Source organism: Gobius niger (assembly GCF_951799975.1).
Source record: "Gobius niger genome assembly, chromosome: 5".
NCBI classification, from domain to species: Eukaryota; Metazoa; Chordata; class Actinopteri; order Gobiiformes; family Gobiidae; genus Gobius; species Gobius niger.
The window spans coordinates 13677244-13695222 of record NC_136856.1 but is presented as its reverse complement, the minus strand read 5'-3'; the positions used below and the strand labels follow the sequence as shown (position 1 = coordinate 13695222).

At 40.9% G+C, this 17979-nt stretch overlaps 3 protein-coding genes and 1 long non-coding RNA gene across 4 annotated transcripts; 1 reads left to right on the top strand and 3 right to left on the bottom strand.

The window, feature by feature from the left end:
• Positions 1-2874: 2874 nt before the first annotated feature.
• LOC306963004 (uncharacterized protein) lies at positions 2875-5015 on the bottom strand. The gene is made up of 4 exons (XM_079556426.1): positions 4701-5015; positions 4491-4579; positions 4281-4389; positions 2875-4214 (listed from the first exon to the last, which is right to left on the bottom strand). The coding sequence occupies exons 1-4, from the start codon at positions 4978-4980 to the stop codon at positions 3364-3366; spliced, it is 1329 nt and encodes a 442-aa protein (XP_079412552.1). The 5' UTR covers positions 4981-5015; the 3' UTR covers positions 2875-3363.
• A 765-nt stretch (positions 5016-5780) lies between these two features.
• Positions 5781-8749, bottom strand: LOC306963425. Its single transcript, XR_013792909.1, has 4 exons — positions 8415-8749; positions 8178-8296; positions 6940-7000; positions 5781-6819 (listed from the first exon to the last, which is right to left on the bottom strand). It is a non-coding gene; the product is annotated as an uncharacterized lncRNA (long non-coding RNA).
• A 1524-nt stretch (positions 8750-10273) lies between these two features.
• On the bottom strand, positions 10274-13325 carry mif (macrophage migration inhibitory factor). The gene is made up of 3 exons (XM_079556796.1): positions 13102-13325; positions 12557-12729; positions 10274-10350 (listed from the first exon to the last, which is right to left on the bottom strand). Exons 1-3 carry the CDS (start codon positions 13207-13209, stop codon positions 10284-10286), a joined length of 348 nt encoding a protein of 115 aa, XP_079412922.1. The 5' UTR covers positions 13210-13325; the 3' UTR covers positions 10274-10283.
• A 345-nt stretch (positions 13326-13670) lies between these two features.
• Positions 13671-17616, top strand: LOC306963312 (uncharacterized protein). The gene is made up of 5 exons (XM_079556839.1): positions 13671-13887; positions 14445-14777; positions 15682-15917; positions 16153-16252; positions 16333-17616. Exons 2-5 carry the CDS (start codon positions 14462-14464, stop codon positions 17319-17321), a joined length of 1641 nt encoding a protein of 546 aa, XP_079412965.1. The 5' UTR covers positions 13671-13887; positions 14445-14461; the 3' UTR covers positions 17322-17616.
• The last annotated feature ends 363 nt before the right edge of the window (positions 17617-17979 follow it).

The following is a 17979-nucleotide window of genomic DNA, read 5'->3' as shown; positions in this document are numbered from 1 at the left end:
TACTTAAACAATGTTGTCAATGTAGTTTTGCGTTTCTCCCCTTTGCCAGGTTTAGTTCTGATTTAGTCCTGGTATAGACCAACTCACTGCTCTTTTAGAAACAATCAGAAAACAACGATAGCCTACTATTTGCAATTATGATGGCACATGCATATTAAATTAGATAGGGCGTTGTCTGTTTTAAAGCGTTAAATAAATACAAAGGTAAATACAAGGTGTCAAGGAACCGACGGGCACTCAGGGGGATTTACGGTCGGATCAAAAAAGTTGGAATCCAAGGTTTGGGTCCGGACAGGTTGACACGTGAGTCCGGATCCAGACCGAGGTCCGCCATTCCCTGACCTCTGTTCTCTACTAATAAATGAAAGGAAACCAGGAGTTGTTTTTACACTACAAATAAGCATTCTCAAATGTATCCATCCATGGGTGAAACCCTTGTTGTTTCCATTTCCACGACAGTGTTTCTCCCCAAAAGTTGTGAAACACACTTATAAACTCCTCCCTGTCAAGAAATGTGGAATACATTTTGGAAAAAGAATATGGAAAGAGAATCAAGGGCTGGACAAAACTGGGGCCGGATCCGGCCCTTGGAGTGCATTTTGCCCACCTCCGTTTTAGGTGATTTTTCTGTGACGTGTCATTTCCATCATCACATATAGTCATTCTCAAATTTGCCCCATTACATAGATATGAAAACAAATTTTTGTGGGCTAGCTCTAAGGATAAGAAAAAGGCATATGTTATGCTATGCTATGAATCCAACTTTAAAACAATTTTAAATTGATTTCCAGATAAAATTCATCACTCCTGGCAGCATGGTGGCACAAGGGTTGATGTTCTCACCTCCCGGCAAAACAGTCCCGAGTTTCATTCCGGACCAGAGGAGACCATCCTGTGTGTGTTATCTCTGCAGAAGCATGAACTAAACTATGACTATCTCGTCTCCGAAACCCTTTGATGTGGATAATGTGGATAAGGATAGGCAGGAGTGGTATAGAGAAGTAGGAGAGGTCAGAGGAGACTCCATTCGGAGGAGGAGGAGCAAGAGGAGGTGGAGGGAAAGAAAGGAGAGACTGACATGGGGAGAAACCTGTGTCCCCAACGCTGGTGGGATGGTCCACAACAGACAGCCAGACTAAAATCACAAGTGCAGTGCAGTTCGAAATGATTCGAGCGCACACAGCAGTCTGGCGTCACAGTTTATTATAACAATTTACAATATACCAGCTAAGTTTATACACTTGTATTACAGTTTTTTTTATTGATCACCTTACTTTTGTTTTAGCTTAACAAGGCTATTATTTGCACTTGAAGTCTTTTTTAGTTTCATTGTCTATTAACTAAAACAATATTTGTCCATAATTTGCAGATTTTGTGGTTTCTAAAGCAGGTTACTGCACAAAGCCTGTTTTCCATGACGATGATGCTTCTCTCAGTAAATTAAGTAGAAATTATAGCACTTCTTTTGTATACTATAACCTGCACTTGGTAATGTCTTATTGTGTGGCGTTAAACAATAAAGTTGATCTAATCTACAAGGGTTTGAAAAGTGAAATCATTGCAGTGTCTCAAATTAGAAGCCAATAAAGGGCTTAACCAGTCACAGGAGCGCAGGATCAACTCTTCCTCACAGACTGCTATAATCACTTTACAAGGGATGGGGGTGCTCTGCAGTAATGGAAAAACACATTTAAGCTCCATCTCTAGAGAGAGGGGGTCTGTGAATATACATTATAAGAAGCCCTGGGAACCCTTTTGCCTTATTGCTTAACAGAAAACTGTGCCAATATGTGTGCACTTGACAAAAAGTAATTTGTCAAGTCATTCAGTTTACAAATATATTTATGATTTGATTTGTCATTTGTAATACAAGTGTGTGTGAAACAGGAAGCAAATTAGCAAATATTTGAGAATTATGGGATAGTTGGAAGGTGTGTTCCAGCTTTGTCTAAATTCCAAACTGTCTTGTTAATATAAACCAATGTTTAATTGTAACATGCTGCATGCGTCCCGGGTAAAAAACACGCTAAGCTTTCTGTTGTGGTTTCATCACGTACACCTTAGATAACTTTAGTACACACAACACAGGAATTACAGCACGTCAACTGTTCACTTGTCCTTTCTCCGCCAAAGCTGCTTATGGCTGAAAGGAGATTAAACAAAATATAGAAACAGAAAATGCTGCGTAGATTGTGTCTGGTGCTTTTTTGTTTTACAGTGAACTGTGCACCACTTCAAAATCTTCTAAATCTGTAAGTCTGTCAGACCAAGTGTACTAATGCAGGAATTAACAGAACATACCCATTGGTCAAAACGAGCCTTCAGCTTAGTTTAGCGATAATTCCTTTGCCCTCTCAAGAGACCTATGAAATATTATTTTGTTTGTAATTGATAAACATTTTGTGACAGTTTTTTAGTAAGAGCCATTTATTACAAGTCAATTTGTGTAATGCCTTGCTAAATGTGACATCTAAGATTTCTAAATAGAAACTAAACCCAGATTGACTGAAACATTGACAACCTTTGGGGAAGGAGCGATCAGTATTCGATAAGCAGCCATGAAATATAAAGGAAAGCTCCACTCAGCAGTTATGAATACAACAGGGATTATAACAGGTAAAAGTGAAACTATGATAATTCTCACATTGTGACTCGGGGTGACGAAATCTCACTGGAGAAGGGGGCCCACCAACGTCCAAAGCCATCTATAGTTACTTGCTATGAGGAAGCTCTCTAAATGGAGTGTGAAACACTGAAATGTAAGTCCAGTTGCTTGGTTTTAATTTTACAAGAACATGCAATGTCTTAATAAGCACCAGTCTAAGTTCAAACATCTGATGGAAATTAAATTTAGGAGACCCAGGTAGTTTATCTATGCTGTAACTATTGCGTAAAGTTAAGCAAAATGGCACACACAAAATAATGTGAGAAGAATACATCTCTATAAAGTGAAGTACTACCATTGGACTGTCAATGAGTACAACATGCTTATGATTACACTGCCCCCAGATGGCTGAGAAACAACAGTGCAACAGAAAACACAGTCTTTATTTGCATTCGGCATTGGGGGTCAAGACGATTATTTCTAACAATATCGGGTACATTTTAACTATTTGAAAACATTGAAAAATGTTCCACTCAGATAAGTGCTATTGCTCCATAACTCTAGAAGTTACTTTACTATTTAATCATATGTTATTTATTACTGCTTCTATATTCTATTGGTTTTATGCTTTGAAAAATAGACTTTAATAATGAACATGACCTGCACAACTTGCATCCTTAATGTAGTTTACATTGATAATGCAGAGAGAACATGTAATGAGGACAAAATAAGTGTTTCTAAAATCTTCATCAGGACCATTACACAGTATCAGAGTCCATTTGGACCTGCTGATGATGTAGGTAGTACCCCTGTCCTTGATGTACTCTGTGATGGTGAACGCGCAGATTGCCCTTGTGTGCAAATCTCTTTCCACATTCGGTGCAAGAAAACGGCCTCTTGCCCAGGTGCACGTCCCTCTGGTGGGCTCTGAGATTTCCACTCCGGGCAAAGCGCTTCCCACACTGTCCACAGCCAAAAGGCCGTTCCCCGGTGTGTGTTCGAGTGTGGACTGTGAGCTCAGAGGGCGTGAGGAAGCGCTTATCACAGAACTGACACGAGTGTAGTCGGACTCCCGTGTGGCGTAGGAGGTGGCGTCGCTGATGCGAGGGGTAGGCAAAACATTTTGCACAGTAAGGGCAGGTGTAAGGTCGTCCCGCAGTCACCCCGCTGCCTGCTGGACAATGACCAAGACAGTCCACATTTCGCAGTGCAAATGTGTGAGAGTTAGACTGTGGTCGGTCCCTAGATTTAAAGGTTGAACCTTGTCTTGTGTGATTCTTTAGTTCTTCGTCTCCCCTTTGAGCTGACTGCATAATGCCATGTCTGGAGGGAGAATTTCCAGATTCTTGATTCAAAAGAGTACCATTAATGTCTTCTGAAAGAACTTCATCAACACTAAGTACAGTGTGTCTGTTCAGTGGACCAGACCAGATGGGTTCATTTGACTGAAGGTTTTCTATCGCTGTCTTCTGAGTGGTGTTTAACCCTGGTGACCATCCCTCTGTACGCTTTGTGTCAGAACGTACCTTTATAGATATAGACAGAGGAAGAGAGTGGGCATCTTCTTCTAGTTGTGCAGAAGTTAGATTGTTCTGATCCCAGAGAGGAGCTACAAAGACAGAATATTTGTTGTTTACATTGATTACGAAATACTTACACATTACTTGGCTATTACTTTCATCCTTTGATTGTGCTGAAGATAAAGGCTCCTGTTGATTTTTGGCAAGTTGCATCTCTGAAGCTTGAGTTGTTGCAAGTTCCAGGTTTGCCTGTAAACTAATTTGCTGGGGGAAGAAGGAAATTACCCATTGATGTCTCTTAAAGCAAAACATAGTATGAGGGAACAATCCATACAACAAGATAGTAGGATAAGTGGACAAATTACTTCATGATTTGATTCATCGGCTTCATCCAACTTGGCCTCTTCCTTAACTCCAGTGGAGTTTTGACCACCCAGACAAAGTGCCAAGTTATCTGCACAGAAAAATAGTAAACAATGAAGGGAAGTGACAGAAAAAGACGGTGATCTGCTTATTATATTATATTATATATATATATACATATTATATATATTAGACATTAAACAAGAGATTACCTGGTGATATAGTCACAGGGTCTGGCTCCTGCTTCACCCGCTGCTCATTCTCTGTTGGTGGTTCATCTGCGCCCTGCATGACACTTTCTGCGCATCTTCTCTCAACTTTATCCAGCTCTGACCGGAGGATGGAGATTTCGTTTGTCTTCTGCAACAGCTCCGCCTGGTGTTCGCACAGACTGCTCTCAAAAATCTTAGCAATTTCACACACTGCGGCAGCAAGCAAAGCGTCCATGACTGAGGTCAGCTGTGCATGAAAAGCACTTGCCACAGTCTCCATTTCGCCTTTTGACAAGTCACTTTAAAGCTGCAAACCACAATTCCGTTTTGAGGTCCATGTAATATGAGTTCTAACGCTACGATGCTACCATCCAGCGAAGCTCTAGCTAACTTAGCAACAAAACAATGGCTGAGATTCACATTTTGGTCGTTGATCATACGTATACATTTTTTTTTTTATCTCACAAACAGAAGCGAATTGAACTTCAGTTAATTTTGTTATGCGTACGATCGGTGCGTTTGATTCGGAGCTGGTTGGTTAGTGAGATGATAAAGTAAAATCTCGCGGTAAGACAATACAGAAGAGCTCTGGTAAAATATAAGTTGTAAAAAACAGTTTTGGTTACGCTTTATGCCTGTGCAGTTTCACTTGATGCAAGTTGTTGAGTCTTTGATGAAAACCTGGTGATGCAAAAACACTAAACTAACGAATCGGGAAAATCTAGTTACCATGGAGATTCGCAATGTGTGTGGCTGTTAGCATACATTTTACACAGATTAACTATCGCTAAAAATAAATAAAATAAAAACAATATAAAAAGTGCAATCAAATAAGCCGTGGAACAATTCACTGTTTTGATCAATAACTCAAGTATTTGTTTTAAAATCTCCATGCCGCTCTGCGACATGACGTCACAGTCTTAAACCATTAGGCATAAGTGTGTCAAAATGTTGAGTTTTATTAGATTGTACCAACATCACAATGTATGAAAACATGTATACAACTTTCGAATAGGAAATAAAAGGTGTCTAATTATGGAAGACACTCTGCTGCAAAAAAAAGAACAGAAAACGACACTTCACGACATTTCAGCATGTCTGGCAGCACAAAGACCTTCTCACTTGCCTGCTTTAGGGCAGCTTAACTTGTGAGCTTTGTATTTCGATTTGATGAAGAATCTCTTGGAACATGCACATTTGATGACTTTTCTGATGACTACACCATGTTGCTTTCTTCTGTGAATGCTCAGATTATTTCTTTGGGAAAATGTTTGTGAACAGAGACCACATTTGTACGGCTTTTCACCAGTGTGCATAAAAGTATGTTCAACAGCAGTATATTTTGATGAGTAGATCTTCTTGCATATCAGGCACTTAAACCCCTGTGGGCATCGTTGAATGTGTTGCTGTGCTCTTTCACATGGAGACAAAGTCTTTTCTTCACTATTTTCAAGCTCATCCAAAGGCTTGGTCCAAGGCTCCATTTTTCTTTCTTTGAGATTCATAAGACTCTTGTGCACTTTTGCCGTGTGCACTGCTAGAGCAATCGGACTGCTTAATCTTTTATGGCACGTTTGACAAGTAATAAAACAAGGGTGCGCCATAAGGTGTGAACGTGAATTGAACTGTTTCAGGCAACATTTACAAGTAAATATTTTAATTTTCCTGACAGATGATTTTATTTGAACCAGAGGTTTGTCTTTTTGTTCAATAGTTGATGAGTGTTCTTTAGAAACCGTTGATGAAGCATTGGATGACTTCATTAACTTCTTGTAGAATTTACATTTCGTTTTATGTTGCATGAGAATACTTGGGAAAGGAAAGATTTTTTTGCAACCTCTACATTTTTTGTGCGCCCGATCATGAACACTGAGGCCAAACGGCGTGTCAAATACCTTTGGACAGAAGCGGCAATGGTATGCTTTTTCAGAGGGACTTGCTTGTGTCTTCATACTTGTGTTTTTACATTTTCTGATTGTATGTTCTTTTGCTTTTCTCTCCACTCTCTGTGTGAGCGGTGCTACTTCAATGTCAAATGGCTCTTTTTTGATATTCATGGGGCGTGCATTTTTACGGGGTCTCCCACGCTTTCTTTTGGGCTTGAGTTCATCTTGTAAACCTGCAAATGTAGTAAAATTATTAACACAGAATAATGATTGATAAGCAAGTTATTTTACAAAGGTTTTGTAGTTAGTGGTAACCAACACAAGCACAAAACAAATCCATTGTAGCAACGTACCTGTTTGAGCAGCGTCCTTGGTCCGCAATGCAAGCTTTGACTCCTCGAGCTTACTGAATGCCTTCAATTAGAAATGGGAATTTTTTATTTTGGTTTCTTAAAATGGCAATAGAACGCACTCATAACAGTGGAGGCCAATATACTGGGCTATACAACTGGGCGTGCAAGCTTATGCAGCAATCTACCCTGACAATGAAAAAAAAAAACATGCTTATTGTGCTCTCGCGGTTGATCTACATTCCTATGGTCATGAGATCAGGGGGTAATGAAAGAAAGGACAAGATCACAGATAAAGGTGGCCGAAATTTCCTTCGCAGGGTGCTCCTTCATGTCAAGAGGAGCCAGCCAGCTGAGTCACCTCGCTTTGGGGGTGTTCCGGGCATGTCCTATTGGGAGGAGGCCTCAGGGAAGACCATGGACCCGCTGCAGGGTCTATGTCTCTAAGCTAGCCTGGGAATGCCTCGGGATCCCCGCAGGACGGTGGCCTGCCTCACAGCAAGAAAGTCCTGTGTCTGTGTAGGTTTCCTCTACCACTAAAAATATGTAAAATAGGTGCACCATGGGTCTGGGGCTCACCCAGAAGTTAGATTTCTAATCTCAGTGGGACTTTCCTGGGTAAACAAATGTCAAATAAAAATGAAAAAAAAAAAAAAAAAAACACCTGGAGGAAGTGCAGGAAGTCTGGGCATCTCTGCTCAGACTGCCGTCTCCACCACCCAGCCCCAGATATTTTTATTGCATCTGCAGTGAATGCAGGTAGTTCTCAGGTCTGGAACAGACAGAGAGATCCCAGTTCAGCTTGTAGGGAGGGACAGAAGGAGCAGCAGAATTAACATCTGGACACTAGAGGGCCATTTCATAAAATTGGCTGAGAATGACTGAGCGTGAACACAGGAGACCAGGCTCAGTCCGTTTCACCACCTGAATGACTGAATGAGCCGTGTGATCACAGAGGTCTGGCGAACAACTCATGGAAGAGGAGCAAAGATACAATGCAAGACTGCGGAGAAAAAACGCCCACCTCCACAAAAATCCCTTCAAGGTAATTTTCACACAGGCTCTAGTTAGGTCGACCTAAAGGGGCTCTCGACCCGAGAGCAGCGCTTTTGGTTCAGTGTGAATCCAACCACACTTGTCACCAACTTACTTTTAAATGCACTGTTTATAGCACCCCACGGCTTGGGAAAAAAGCCTGTATGTTGGCCTCGACTGTACGTGGATGAAAATCAATCAATTACCTCATGCTTTAATGGAATCGGGGAGAGAGTAATGGAAAATTGTTTGAGACGAACACTAGGGCAAGGATTCTCTTGTTTCACATTCTCTGAGTCCAGTGGGACACACCAATCATCAGGTACTGCACGGGGCCACATAAAGACGAAATCAAAAAGAACATTTTCCTTGTTAAATATTGCTATTCAATTAAGACTCCGGTGGTAAAAACAAAACATAATAACTTTGTTACACAAGCATACCTTCATAGTTTACATCAGGAGCAATGGATGATTGAGGAGCAGGTTCTTCAGATGTTCTTGGACTTTCATAACTTGTATTTAAACTCAGGTCTGTTCCAGTACCTGCTGAGACGTCTTTAAGCCTCAGCTCAGCCCGCTGTAATTTTACTTTAAGATAGGCAATTTCTTCTCCTTTGCGAGCAAGCTCCATCTGATGATCATATAAATTGTCCTCAAAGATCTGTGATATCTCAAACACTGCTGTCCTGATTAAGTTCTCCATGGCTGTGGTCAACTGGAGTCTGCATGCTCTGGACAGATAGTCAGCCATCTTGAACCTCTGTAGAAGCACACAAGATGTTGTGACTGAAAAACAGAACAGTCAAGGATGACATTGTGGTAATGATGTGAGTAAACTTAAAATAAACACTTATACAATCCCGACACATAGCATAAAAACAAAGCATAAAAGCAAAATAATCATGTCTGCGAGATGGCAAAGAAAGATGCAAAGTAGGCATGGTCCTTCTACAACCATGACACCCATCACAGAGCATTGAAGCAGCACACTAATATGAATAATAAAGGTGATAATAAAAACTGCTACAAAGAATAGGCAGCTGCGGAAAGAATGAATATAAGAAGACATAGGCTACAATGCGACCGCTATGAGTAAGCTATTGAGTAAACAACATCACGGAATCATACTCACATTGAGCGACAAATTCTGCCTTCGGTCGAATGTAGCACAGCTCACAACAGCACAGCTTTCATAACAATAACCTTTGACAAACAAATTAGAAGGTTTCAGAGAAGATTAAAAGTCCGCAGATGATAGCAGAGCGCGGCCATCTTCGGCGCTGCAGAAAGCGAGGGAACGGGATGGATGTGACGTTTTTGGACGCACGTCTCATGAACACATCCCTCTCAATACTGCCGCCCTGTGGGAATGTTAGCCAGTGGGATGCTCTGTCCCGGGCTGCCCACTGAACTCTGGAGAGCGACTGGAGGATGTTACTACTCTGAAAATAGTTCATGTGCAATAAGTGAGTAAGTAAGTGCTGTATCAAGAGAGATGAAGTAGCTGCTTGTTTACATCATGGTCCATTGTAAAATATCAGTTCTCAGTATCAATGCCAAGAAACTTCACTATAACTGTAAACTTTGCACTGCCAAGTTTGACATTTTATATTCTGCTCCAATTTGATTTGTATTATTTTGCCATTGTACATAAGAGACCACTATTTATTATTACTGGTTTGCACATTATCCTGTTCTATTTGCACTACCTTGAGATAATGTAACAAGTGACTTTCTCCATTGTGAGATCAACAAAATCCTATCCTAATGCAACCAATATGTGTGTTTGCGTTCGATATTTTATTTAGGCTGTCCAACATATTTTGTTTATGAAGAAATATTTCATTTGTGTTTTTGGAAACATAAATGGAAACAATGTGGTTAAAAGCTGAAATAGCAATGCCCTTTAAACATCACAACAAGACCAACCATGCTTCAAATTCGAATGATCCAATGTAAACAAAAGTCCATAATTTATACAATATCAACCATAGTCTCTTGAATCAAGCATTCAATATACATAATGCATCAGAACATCAATTTGAGGCAAATCAAATAAAACATAAAAAAAAAAATAGACTGACAAATTCACCATGTTTGTTTTATTAATTTATTGTGACAGTGCAATTCTACAAACAATCTTCAAGTACATTTCTAGTGCTAGTTCAACTCCGAAGCTTTGATAATGTTTGTGGTTGGCTTGGATTAGAGTAATTGTCAGTGATTGATATTAGCTAACAAGTAACATTAGCAGTTCTTTAGTCTAGGGATTGAAGTACAAAACTGGAAAGATTGAATCCTTTTTATTTTTTATCCAAAGGTGCTGTTGTTCCAGGCCACATTGGCAGCTTCCATGTCGACAAAATTAATATAAATCCTAAAAGAAACAAATTGAGAGAAAACATGAAAAGTTAGTCTGTCAATGACAATGCTTTCGTTTTGATATACTTTTTGGTAAACACGGACTAAAAAACGAATTATTAATTTAATTAGTATGTAAATTTATGTTGCTCGCTGGCCAGTTTGACTATAAGAAGAATTATTTTTCTATTGTTTCATATTCCGATTGTTTATTTATTTTTTTTACATTGGTCGCTTTCTTTATTCTTTCTTTCATTTTCCTATTGTATACAAAATCAGATAATATCAGACAGTTACATAATTATTTAACCAAAAAGGCTAGTTTAGTAAGAGTAAAAGAGTCCCAAGCCAAAACAGAAATCAAATGTCTAATGGCTAAGGATAATGTCCTGGTCTATGCATATCAATCAATCAATCAAACTTTATTTATAAAGCGCTTTTCATACCGAAAGGTATCACAAAGTGCTTTACAGATTACAAAATTTAAAACAATGCGCCGGGACAACCTCCCATATATATACATTTTATATATTAGGATTAAATAAATAGATTAGTCAGTTAAAGGCTAAGCTAAAAAGGTGGGTCTTGAGCCTGCTCTTAAAAACATGAACGTTCACTGCAGCCCTGAGCTCCTCCGGCAGGTCGTTCCAGAGGCGAGGGCCGTAGGAGACCCCTGCCGGAGGAGCGAAGGGGCCGTGAAGGTTCGCAAGGTAAAAGCAGTTCTGAAAGATAAGAAGGACCAAGACCATTAAGATTTAAAAACCATTAAAAGAACTTTAAAATCGATCCTGAAACACACGGGGAGCCAATGCAGCGATTCTAAAACCGGTATATTGTGGTCCCGCCTCCTGGTCATCGTCAGGACACGAGCTGCTGAATTTTGAAAAAGTTGTAGACCTGAGATACTCTTTTTGGGAAGACCAGAAAGCAGGGCATTACAGTAGTCGATACGACTGGTGATAAAAGCATGCATGAGCGTCTCCGTGTTGGCCCGAGAGAGAATGGGGTGGACTCTGGCTATGTTCTTTAGATGGTGAAAACCTATCTTTGTGATATTCTTAATGTGTGGAATAAACGCCAGCTCAGAGTCAAAGATCACACCCAGGTTCTTCAACTGTGAGGAAGGATTAATAGACAGTGACTGTAGTTTGGGTAAAAGTTTCTCTGTCTGGGCCTCAGGGCCGATGATTAACATTTCAGTTTTGTCCTGGTTAAAGGAATAGGCCACCATTTTTACATACTGAAATATGCTCTTACCTCACTTTTACCGAGTTAATATATCCCCGTCTGGTCTTTGTCCGTGCGCTCTGTCACGTAAACGGAGCACATACGCAGCCTCTCCCACATGTCACATAGCTCCAAAAAAGCTCACGATAGAAGCTACCAAGCTCTTCCACGTGTTCCCTATTTAAATAAAGTTACATGAAGTGTTTTCATGCGAAGTATATTTACACAGAAATGTAGCATGTCGATTTTATAAGCAATTAAAAAGGGGGACTATATTGTGAGGCGTAATGATACGAGGAGCAAAACGTCCGCGCAGTAACTCCTAAAGACTTCCCCCGCTCACTTCCGTCAATAACCTTTAGGAGTTACTGCGCGGACGTTTTACTCCTCGTATCATTACGCCTCACAATATAGTCCCCCTTTTTATCTGCTTATAAAATCGACACGTTACATTTCTGTGTAAATATACTTCGCATGAAAACACTTCACGTAACTTTATTTAAATAGGGAACACGTGGAAGAGCTTGGTAGCTTCTATCGTGAGCTTTTTTGGAGCTATGTGACATGTGGGAGAGGCTGCGTATGTGCTCCGTTTGCGTGACAGAGCGCACGGACAAAGACCAGACGGGGATATATTAACTCGGCTAAAATGAGGTAAGAGCATATTTCAGTATGTAAAAACGGTGGCCTATTCCTTTAAGCTGGAGAAAGTTTTCTACCATCCAGAATTTGATATCTAAAATGCAAATGTTAAAAAGTGCATCTATTGGCCTGGTGTCATCTGGAGACATGGAGATGTATAACTGTGTATCATCAGCATAACTGTGAAAATTGACCCCGTGTCTCCTGATGACATCACCAAGAGGGAGCATATACAGATTAAAAAGCACTGGGCCTAAAATTGAACCCTGGGGCATACCACATGTAATTCCATGCACCTTAGAGGAGCATATGACTAACTTGCATTGGCTCATACTTTTATCTTATGAAATTACCTCTCAGCTGGGATGCTTAGGTGTTTGTTTAACAGCCCGCATAGAAGTTTAGAGTATTGCTTGTTCTGGGCTCCACTTATCTTCCCAATGCTGTGAAGTGAGCAGAGGGCACAAGGATCTCCTTTGTTTCCAAACATCATCATTTGGTCGGGGTTGACTTGCACAGCAATATACTAAAAAGCAGAATAATGGAAAAGCAAACAAATGTTAACCAGAATATTGCATGGGTTTACAAATTAATCATTTTCTTTGGCGCTGTGATACAAATATTTGAATATTATAAAACTAAAAAGCGTTCTAATATAGAAATAAGGTCATACTTGTCACATTGGTGGCCTACACCACATAGTCCAGGCTACTTGTACAAATATTGTGTGTCCATTAACTCAATGTTATGCAAGCGTGCATGTTTAAAAAAGATCTGGTTTAGCTCGATATGATAGGAGATCCATAGTATACTTGAGACAAACAAAGCATTTTTTCTTTTTTTTACTCAATGAAATACTGTCTTTGCATAATTACTATCTTAATGAAAGAGAACCTACCTGTGCAGGTTTACCCATTGCTTTGGCCAGCTCTTCGGTTGCTTCCGAGAGAAGTGCGCATGGCACCTCACTTTTGGCTACATTTGTGTTCACGACAAACATGGGCATGATTCCTGGTTGTCAGAATTTTGTTTTTATAAAAAGAAATGACCGACAGCACTTCGTCGTTAAAGCCGATGATGTACGATTGTGCTTCTTCTGCGTTAGCGCGCACACAAGACGCACGGAAAAAGTTTCACTGCCCCCATACGTTCGCATCATATCACTGCATTTGTTTTGAAATAAGTGCTAAAGGATTTTGTAAAGATAATTGTTAATACAAAATATATACTACATAAAATAGAGGAATAATTGGTAATAGCTAAACAAAATGCACTTGTTTACATACAATTCATTTAATTCAAAAGCAATAATAGAAAAACGTGTCTATTTACTTAGAAATTCTCGCATTAGCTTAGCTGACCAGAGAAGAAGCGGACAAGACCAAGACCCTGATGTCAACCATAGATGTTGTTTATATCTATGTCAAAACAAAAGACATGAGCAAAAATGAAAAGGATACTGCGCATGCGCAGTGTTCTCAAGTCAAGCATCTTTTGGGGAGAGCTACAAGCCAAGGAAGGGAGGAAAACTACAGTTGTGGCTTTGGGAGAGAGAGAACGATAAAGTTTCCTGTTTCGCGGAGCCTTTACCTCTTCAGACAACGTCATAGGCTTTTTTACGCCTTGTAACAATGTTCTGATCGTTTGGTCGTGTGAATAAATCTGCGATTTGATCTCCCAAACGGTGAGTAATAGAGCTAACTTAGCAAGGCAGCTAACATGGCCACTTCCCTCCCACTTCCATGAAAGGTCGCATGCTTCTCCCTCTTAATCCCTCTTCATTCTTCTACGCGATCAATATAGCTAACTTTGCGATATCAGACGTGGACAATTTTGTTAAACAATGTGAATATACCTATGTGTACCAGCCTCCAAAATATACTTACCCGGCGGGTCATATAGCCTACTGTCGTCCAATAGTGTATAGTATGTTGTTGCTGATCACGAGTGTAAACAAATTCGTATTTTTAGGCATGCGATTACTTGCCAACTAAATATGTATTTTGAAAAGAAATATCAACTATTTACTGCCGACAATTATCAACTTGTTTATGATGAGGTGTCACTTGAGGTCTATACTATTGGCCTTTGCACCTAACAGAAGAAAACGAATGGACTTTTGTTTTTACTAAATTGAATACATTTATCTACTGAAACGGTATAATTGGTATATTTTTGGGTATACATTTGAATTAATTGACGTCAAAGTATAAAAATGATGACTATGTTTTTCTTCTCTAGGAACAGGTCTGCTGTTTATGGCTGTGCTGAAGAAGATGGAGGAATCAGTGACCACATTTGAGACACACCTCACTGCAGTGATGGACAGTCTAATTCGTGCATCTGTGTGTGAAATCACAAAACTCTTTCAGGACACGGTGAACAGTTACCTGGTGGAGCTGTCCCTTTACAGGAACGAGAATGATGCGCTAAAATTGAGATTAAAACTAACAGAGAACAGGCTCAGTAATGAGCGCAAATATGGCATGAGCTGGGCAGCCCAACGCCGCAACGCTGCGCTGGGAGTTGAAGGAGGAGCTGCTGCAAGTCGGCAGAAGCGCAGAGCTGAACTCAGTAAGTTTTTTCGATGTGCTACTGAAGTCGCTTGGGAATTAAAAAAGGAAATTATTGGCCTTGTCTGGATACACCAAGTTACATTATCCGATTTGAATCAAAGAATTGAATCCAAAATGTTACTACACTTGCTGCTTCATTCATGGATTTCTCTTTCAGTGTACATTTTAATCTATGATTTGCTCTTAAATGATTTTATAAACATAGATTTAGGTTTCTAGTTTTGAGCTTTGTTCTTTGAAGACTCATTTGTTTGGTTAGGAGCCATCTGTCTCCTCCCTCCTTATGTCTGCTCCCTCTGTTCTTGGCCTCCTGCTGTAATCCACTCCTCTGGACCCCTCCTCCCTTCCTGCTCCACTTCTCTCCCTCCCCCGTCTCCTCCTGATCACGTTGCACACAGCTCCTGCTCTTGCTTGCTCCGTTATGTCCTCCCCCTCACGTGTTCCATTCTCAGTGCTCTATGTCCTCTCCTTTCTGTATCCACTGTGCAATACATCAGCCACTCCAAGTAAATGCCAGATTTGTTCTTTGTGAATCAAAATCTGCAATTATTGCAATAGCACATAAATCAAATTTTTATACCAACATTGTGTTTAACTTTTGTCTCGCCTAATAGTTGACAACAGCAAGTTCTGAGAGTAGCTTCAACTCAATGTTATTGATTTATGCTTTTCAAGTCATTTGTTTTAACACCTATGTTGTATTTGTGCTTTATTTCAACTAAACACGCAATTATTTTGCTATAGTGAAGTATTTTATACTTCCCCCGTGCACCTCCCATTCTCTCTTGACACTGCTACACAGGTCAACTCTTGTTTAGCCTTTTTGGGTGTTTCCACTCTCCCGCAACATCAAGTACTATTCTTCTCACTCACTCTTTTCTCGCATCTGATTTTCTCCACAGGAGGTAAACCAAAAAGGGCAGTGGCAGCAGCGTATGGCAAAGACTGGCCTGGAGGTGTGTGGGAGGAGAACAGCAGTGGGGGAGGAAGCGGAGGTGCAGCAAGAGCGGGGAGCGAGGCCAGGGAGATGTTCGTTGTGCAGTTCCCCAGAGAGGAAGAGGAGAGAGCAGAAGCTGAGGATGATGATGAAAGCAGACTGATTGGGGAAGGGGAGGAGACAACCAACATCAAAGAGGAGGTGAGCGCTTGACTGGAGCAATAGGAGGAGAAAGCGCTTCTCTACAGTGCTCAGCTCAGTATTGCGAAAATGAAAGTACAGTATACTACGGATGGAAATTGGCTTTATTCTGGGCCATGTGGTTGCATCAGAAAATGTATGCTGGGGCAGTACTTATCCATTTATATGAGCTTAATGTTACTGTAGTGTACACAATCACTTTAATTAAAGACCATTAACAATAAACTTTTTCCAGTTGGCGGCAGCTGAGGGGTTTCGACCTGCCTCCATTCGTCTAATTGAAGAAGCCCTGAAAATGCACTCATCCAAACAAAACCATCACACCCCCAGTGAAGGTAACTTTGTGCTAAAGGAATGGAGTTTGATAATGCTTGCTCATCTCACAAATGCGTCTGCTTCTTTCCATTCACTGTAGAAGTAGAGTCTGATCCACCTTTGAACTCCGAGCGCTCTGTGGGAGGGATGACTGCGGACGAGCTCCGAGGTTTGGAGTCTGCTCTGAGTGCTGAGAAGAGTCGTGAACAGGCCGCTATGAAGACCCCTCACATGATGAGTCCTGCACCTAAAGTCCACTGCAGTGTACCCCCCAAATACATCGGCTTAGACGGTCTGGAGCAGGAGGAGGTGGTCAGGGAGGTGCTTGACCTGGAGCCACCCACTCTTCAGAGAGAGGATAAGTTTGCACAGGTTCATGTGAAGGTGGAGTTTAATGCTGAAGAGGCTGAAGCAGAGGAAGGGGCATCTGGGTGGGTAAGAGATGCTGGCTCGCCTGCAGTCCTGACAGGAGACAGTGCGAGTGAGCAGGGGCTGTCTGAGCCTCCTCCACACCTCTCTGCTCCTTCAAGTGTCGGCGAGCCTGGAGATTGTGAAACAGGAGATCTGCTTCACTTCTGTCCTCACTGTGGAGGAGGCTTCAGCTCAGAACATAAACTGGAGGAGCACCCTTGCCCCTTAGCGGGCGCTTCTTTAGAAGGCTCCTCAGAAGAGCACTCGGTGTTCCCATGTGCATCCTGTGGAAACACATTTAACCATGCCTGGGCACTCAAGGCTCACGAGTGTTCCCGAGCCGTGGAGCGGCCGCATAGCTGCGAGATCTGCGGGAAACGCTTCACACATGTGCGCTCTCTGGAGCGCCACCATCTTGTGCACACAGGGGAGAGACCTCACCGCTGCCCCCATTGTGGACGCAGCTTCAGCCGTTTAGCAAACTTGGAGCGGCACCAGCGCATCCACACAGGCGAGCGGCCATATGGGTGTGAAGCTTGTGGAAAGAAATTCAGTCGTGTGGAATATTTAAAGAAGCATCAGATCATTCACTCCAATGAGATGGTTCCTCTCCAGTGCTCCACCTGTGGAAAGGGGTTCGGTGATGTGGACAAACTGAAAAGCCACCAGTGTTTCTAGATTCAAACTTCTGCCACTTGTCTCAATCTCAATCTGTGATAGCTTAAGTAGGTGAATGTGACTGTATAATGTATGTCGATTATGCCAAAACGGCATAATGGGGTTTCTGTTTCCCAGAGAATCAGAATCCAAGCTTTTATTTTTCATGCTTATTAAGTGTGCATTTGTATGATTTTATAATAGTGACGAGAGGTAGTTTTTGTTCCACATAATCCTCTAGTAAGCTCAAATAATATGAAAGCAAAATGCTACTTGAAACAATGAAACTGTTTGTGCCAGAAAAACAATCTTTTTAAGACTTTGACTAGTTTGGTGGTTGTCCTGTTTCAATCTTTAATTTTTTTTGGAATATAGAGTTTTTAAAAAGTTTCCTGTTTGTCCGGTCAATTTCAAATTGCACATAATTTTGGGAGGACACACAAGGGCGGACTGGCATTTTGTTCTTTGCTGATAGTACAATTTGAATTGATTGTTTACTATACTTCTGAAAGGTTTTTTGAGGCATCAGGTGTAACTATGGGTGAATAAAAAAACATTATATTTGACTGTTTAGATTTTGATTGATTTAATCCAACAGTCAATTGATTTTGTTGGTTGTATTTTAATCAAACATTATTTCTTATTTACGTTAGCTCTTGCCACGTTTCCACTCTGGTGT

Excerpts from the sequence above, each read along its gene's own strand:
- LOC306963312 (XM_079556839.1), top strand. The coding sequence starts at position 14,462 with ATGGCTGTGCTGAAGAAGATGGAGGAATCAGTGACCACATTTGAGACA. Across the intron at positions 14,778-15,681 it reads GAAGCGCAGAGCTGAACTCA|GAGGTAAACCAAAAAGGGCA; the intron begins GTAAGTTTTTTC and ends TTTTCTCCACAG. Across the intron at positions 15,918-16,152 it reads CAACCAACATCAAAGAGGAG|TTGGCGGCAGCTGAGGGGTT; the intron begins GTGAGCGCTTGA and ends AACTTTTTCCAG.
- LOC306963004 (XM_079556426.1), bottom strand. The coding sequence starts at position 4,980 with ATGGAGACTGTGGCAAGTGCTTTTCATGCACAGCTGACCTCAGTCATG. Across the intron at positions 4,390-4,490 it reads CCGATGAATCAAATCATGAA|CAAATTAGTTTACAGGCAAA; the intron begins GTAATTTGTCCA and ends TTCTTCCCCCAG. Across the intron at positions 4,215-4,280 it reads AGCACAATCAAAGGATGAAA|CTCCTCTCTGGGATCAGAAC; the intron begins GTAATAGCCAAG and ends CTGTCTTTGTAG.
- mif (XM_079556796.1), bottom strand. The coding sequence starts at position 13,209 with ATGCCCATGTTTGTCGTGAACACAAATGTAGCCAAAAGTGAGGTGCCA. Across the intron at positions 12,730-13,101 it reads CAATGGGTAAACCTGCACAG|TATATTGCTGTGCAAGTCAA; the intron begins GTAGGTTCTCTT and ends TCTGCTTTTTAG. Across the intron at positions 10,351-12,556 it reads CTAAGCATCCCAGCTGAGAG|GATTTATATTAATTTTGTCG; the intron begins GTAATTTCATAA and ends TGTTTCTTTTAG.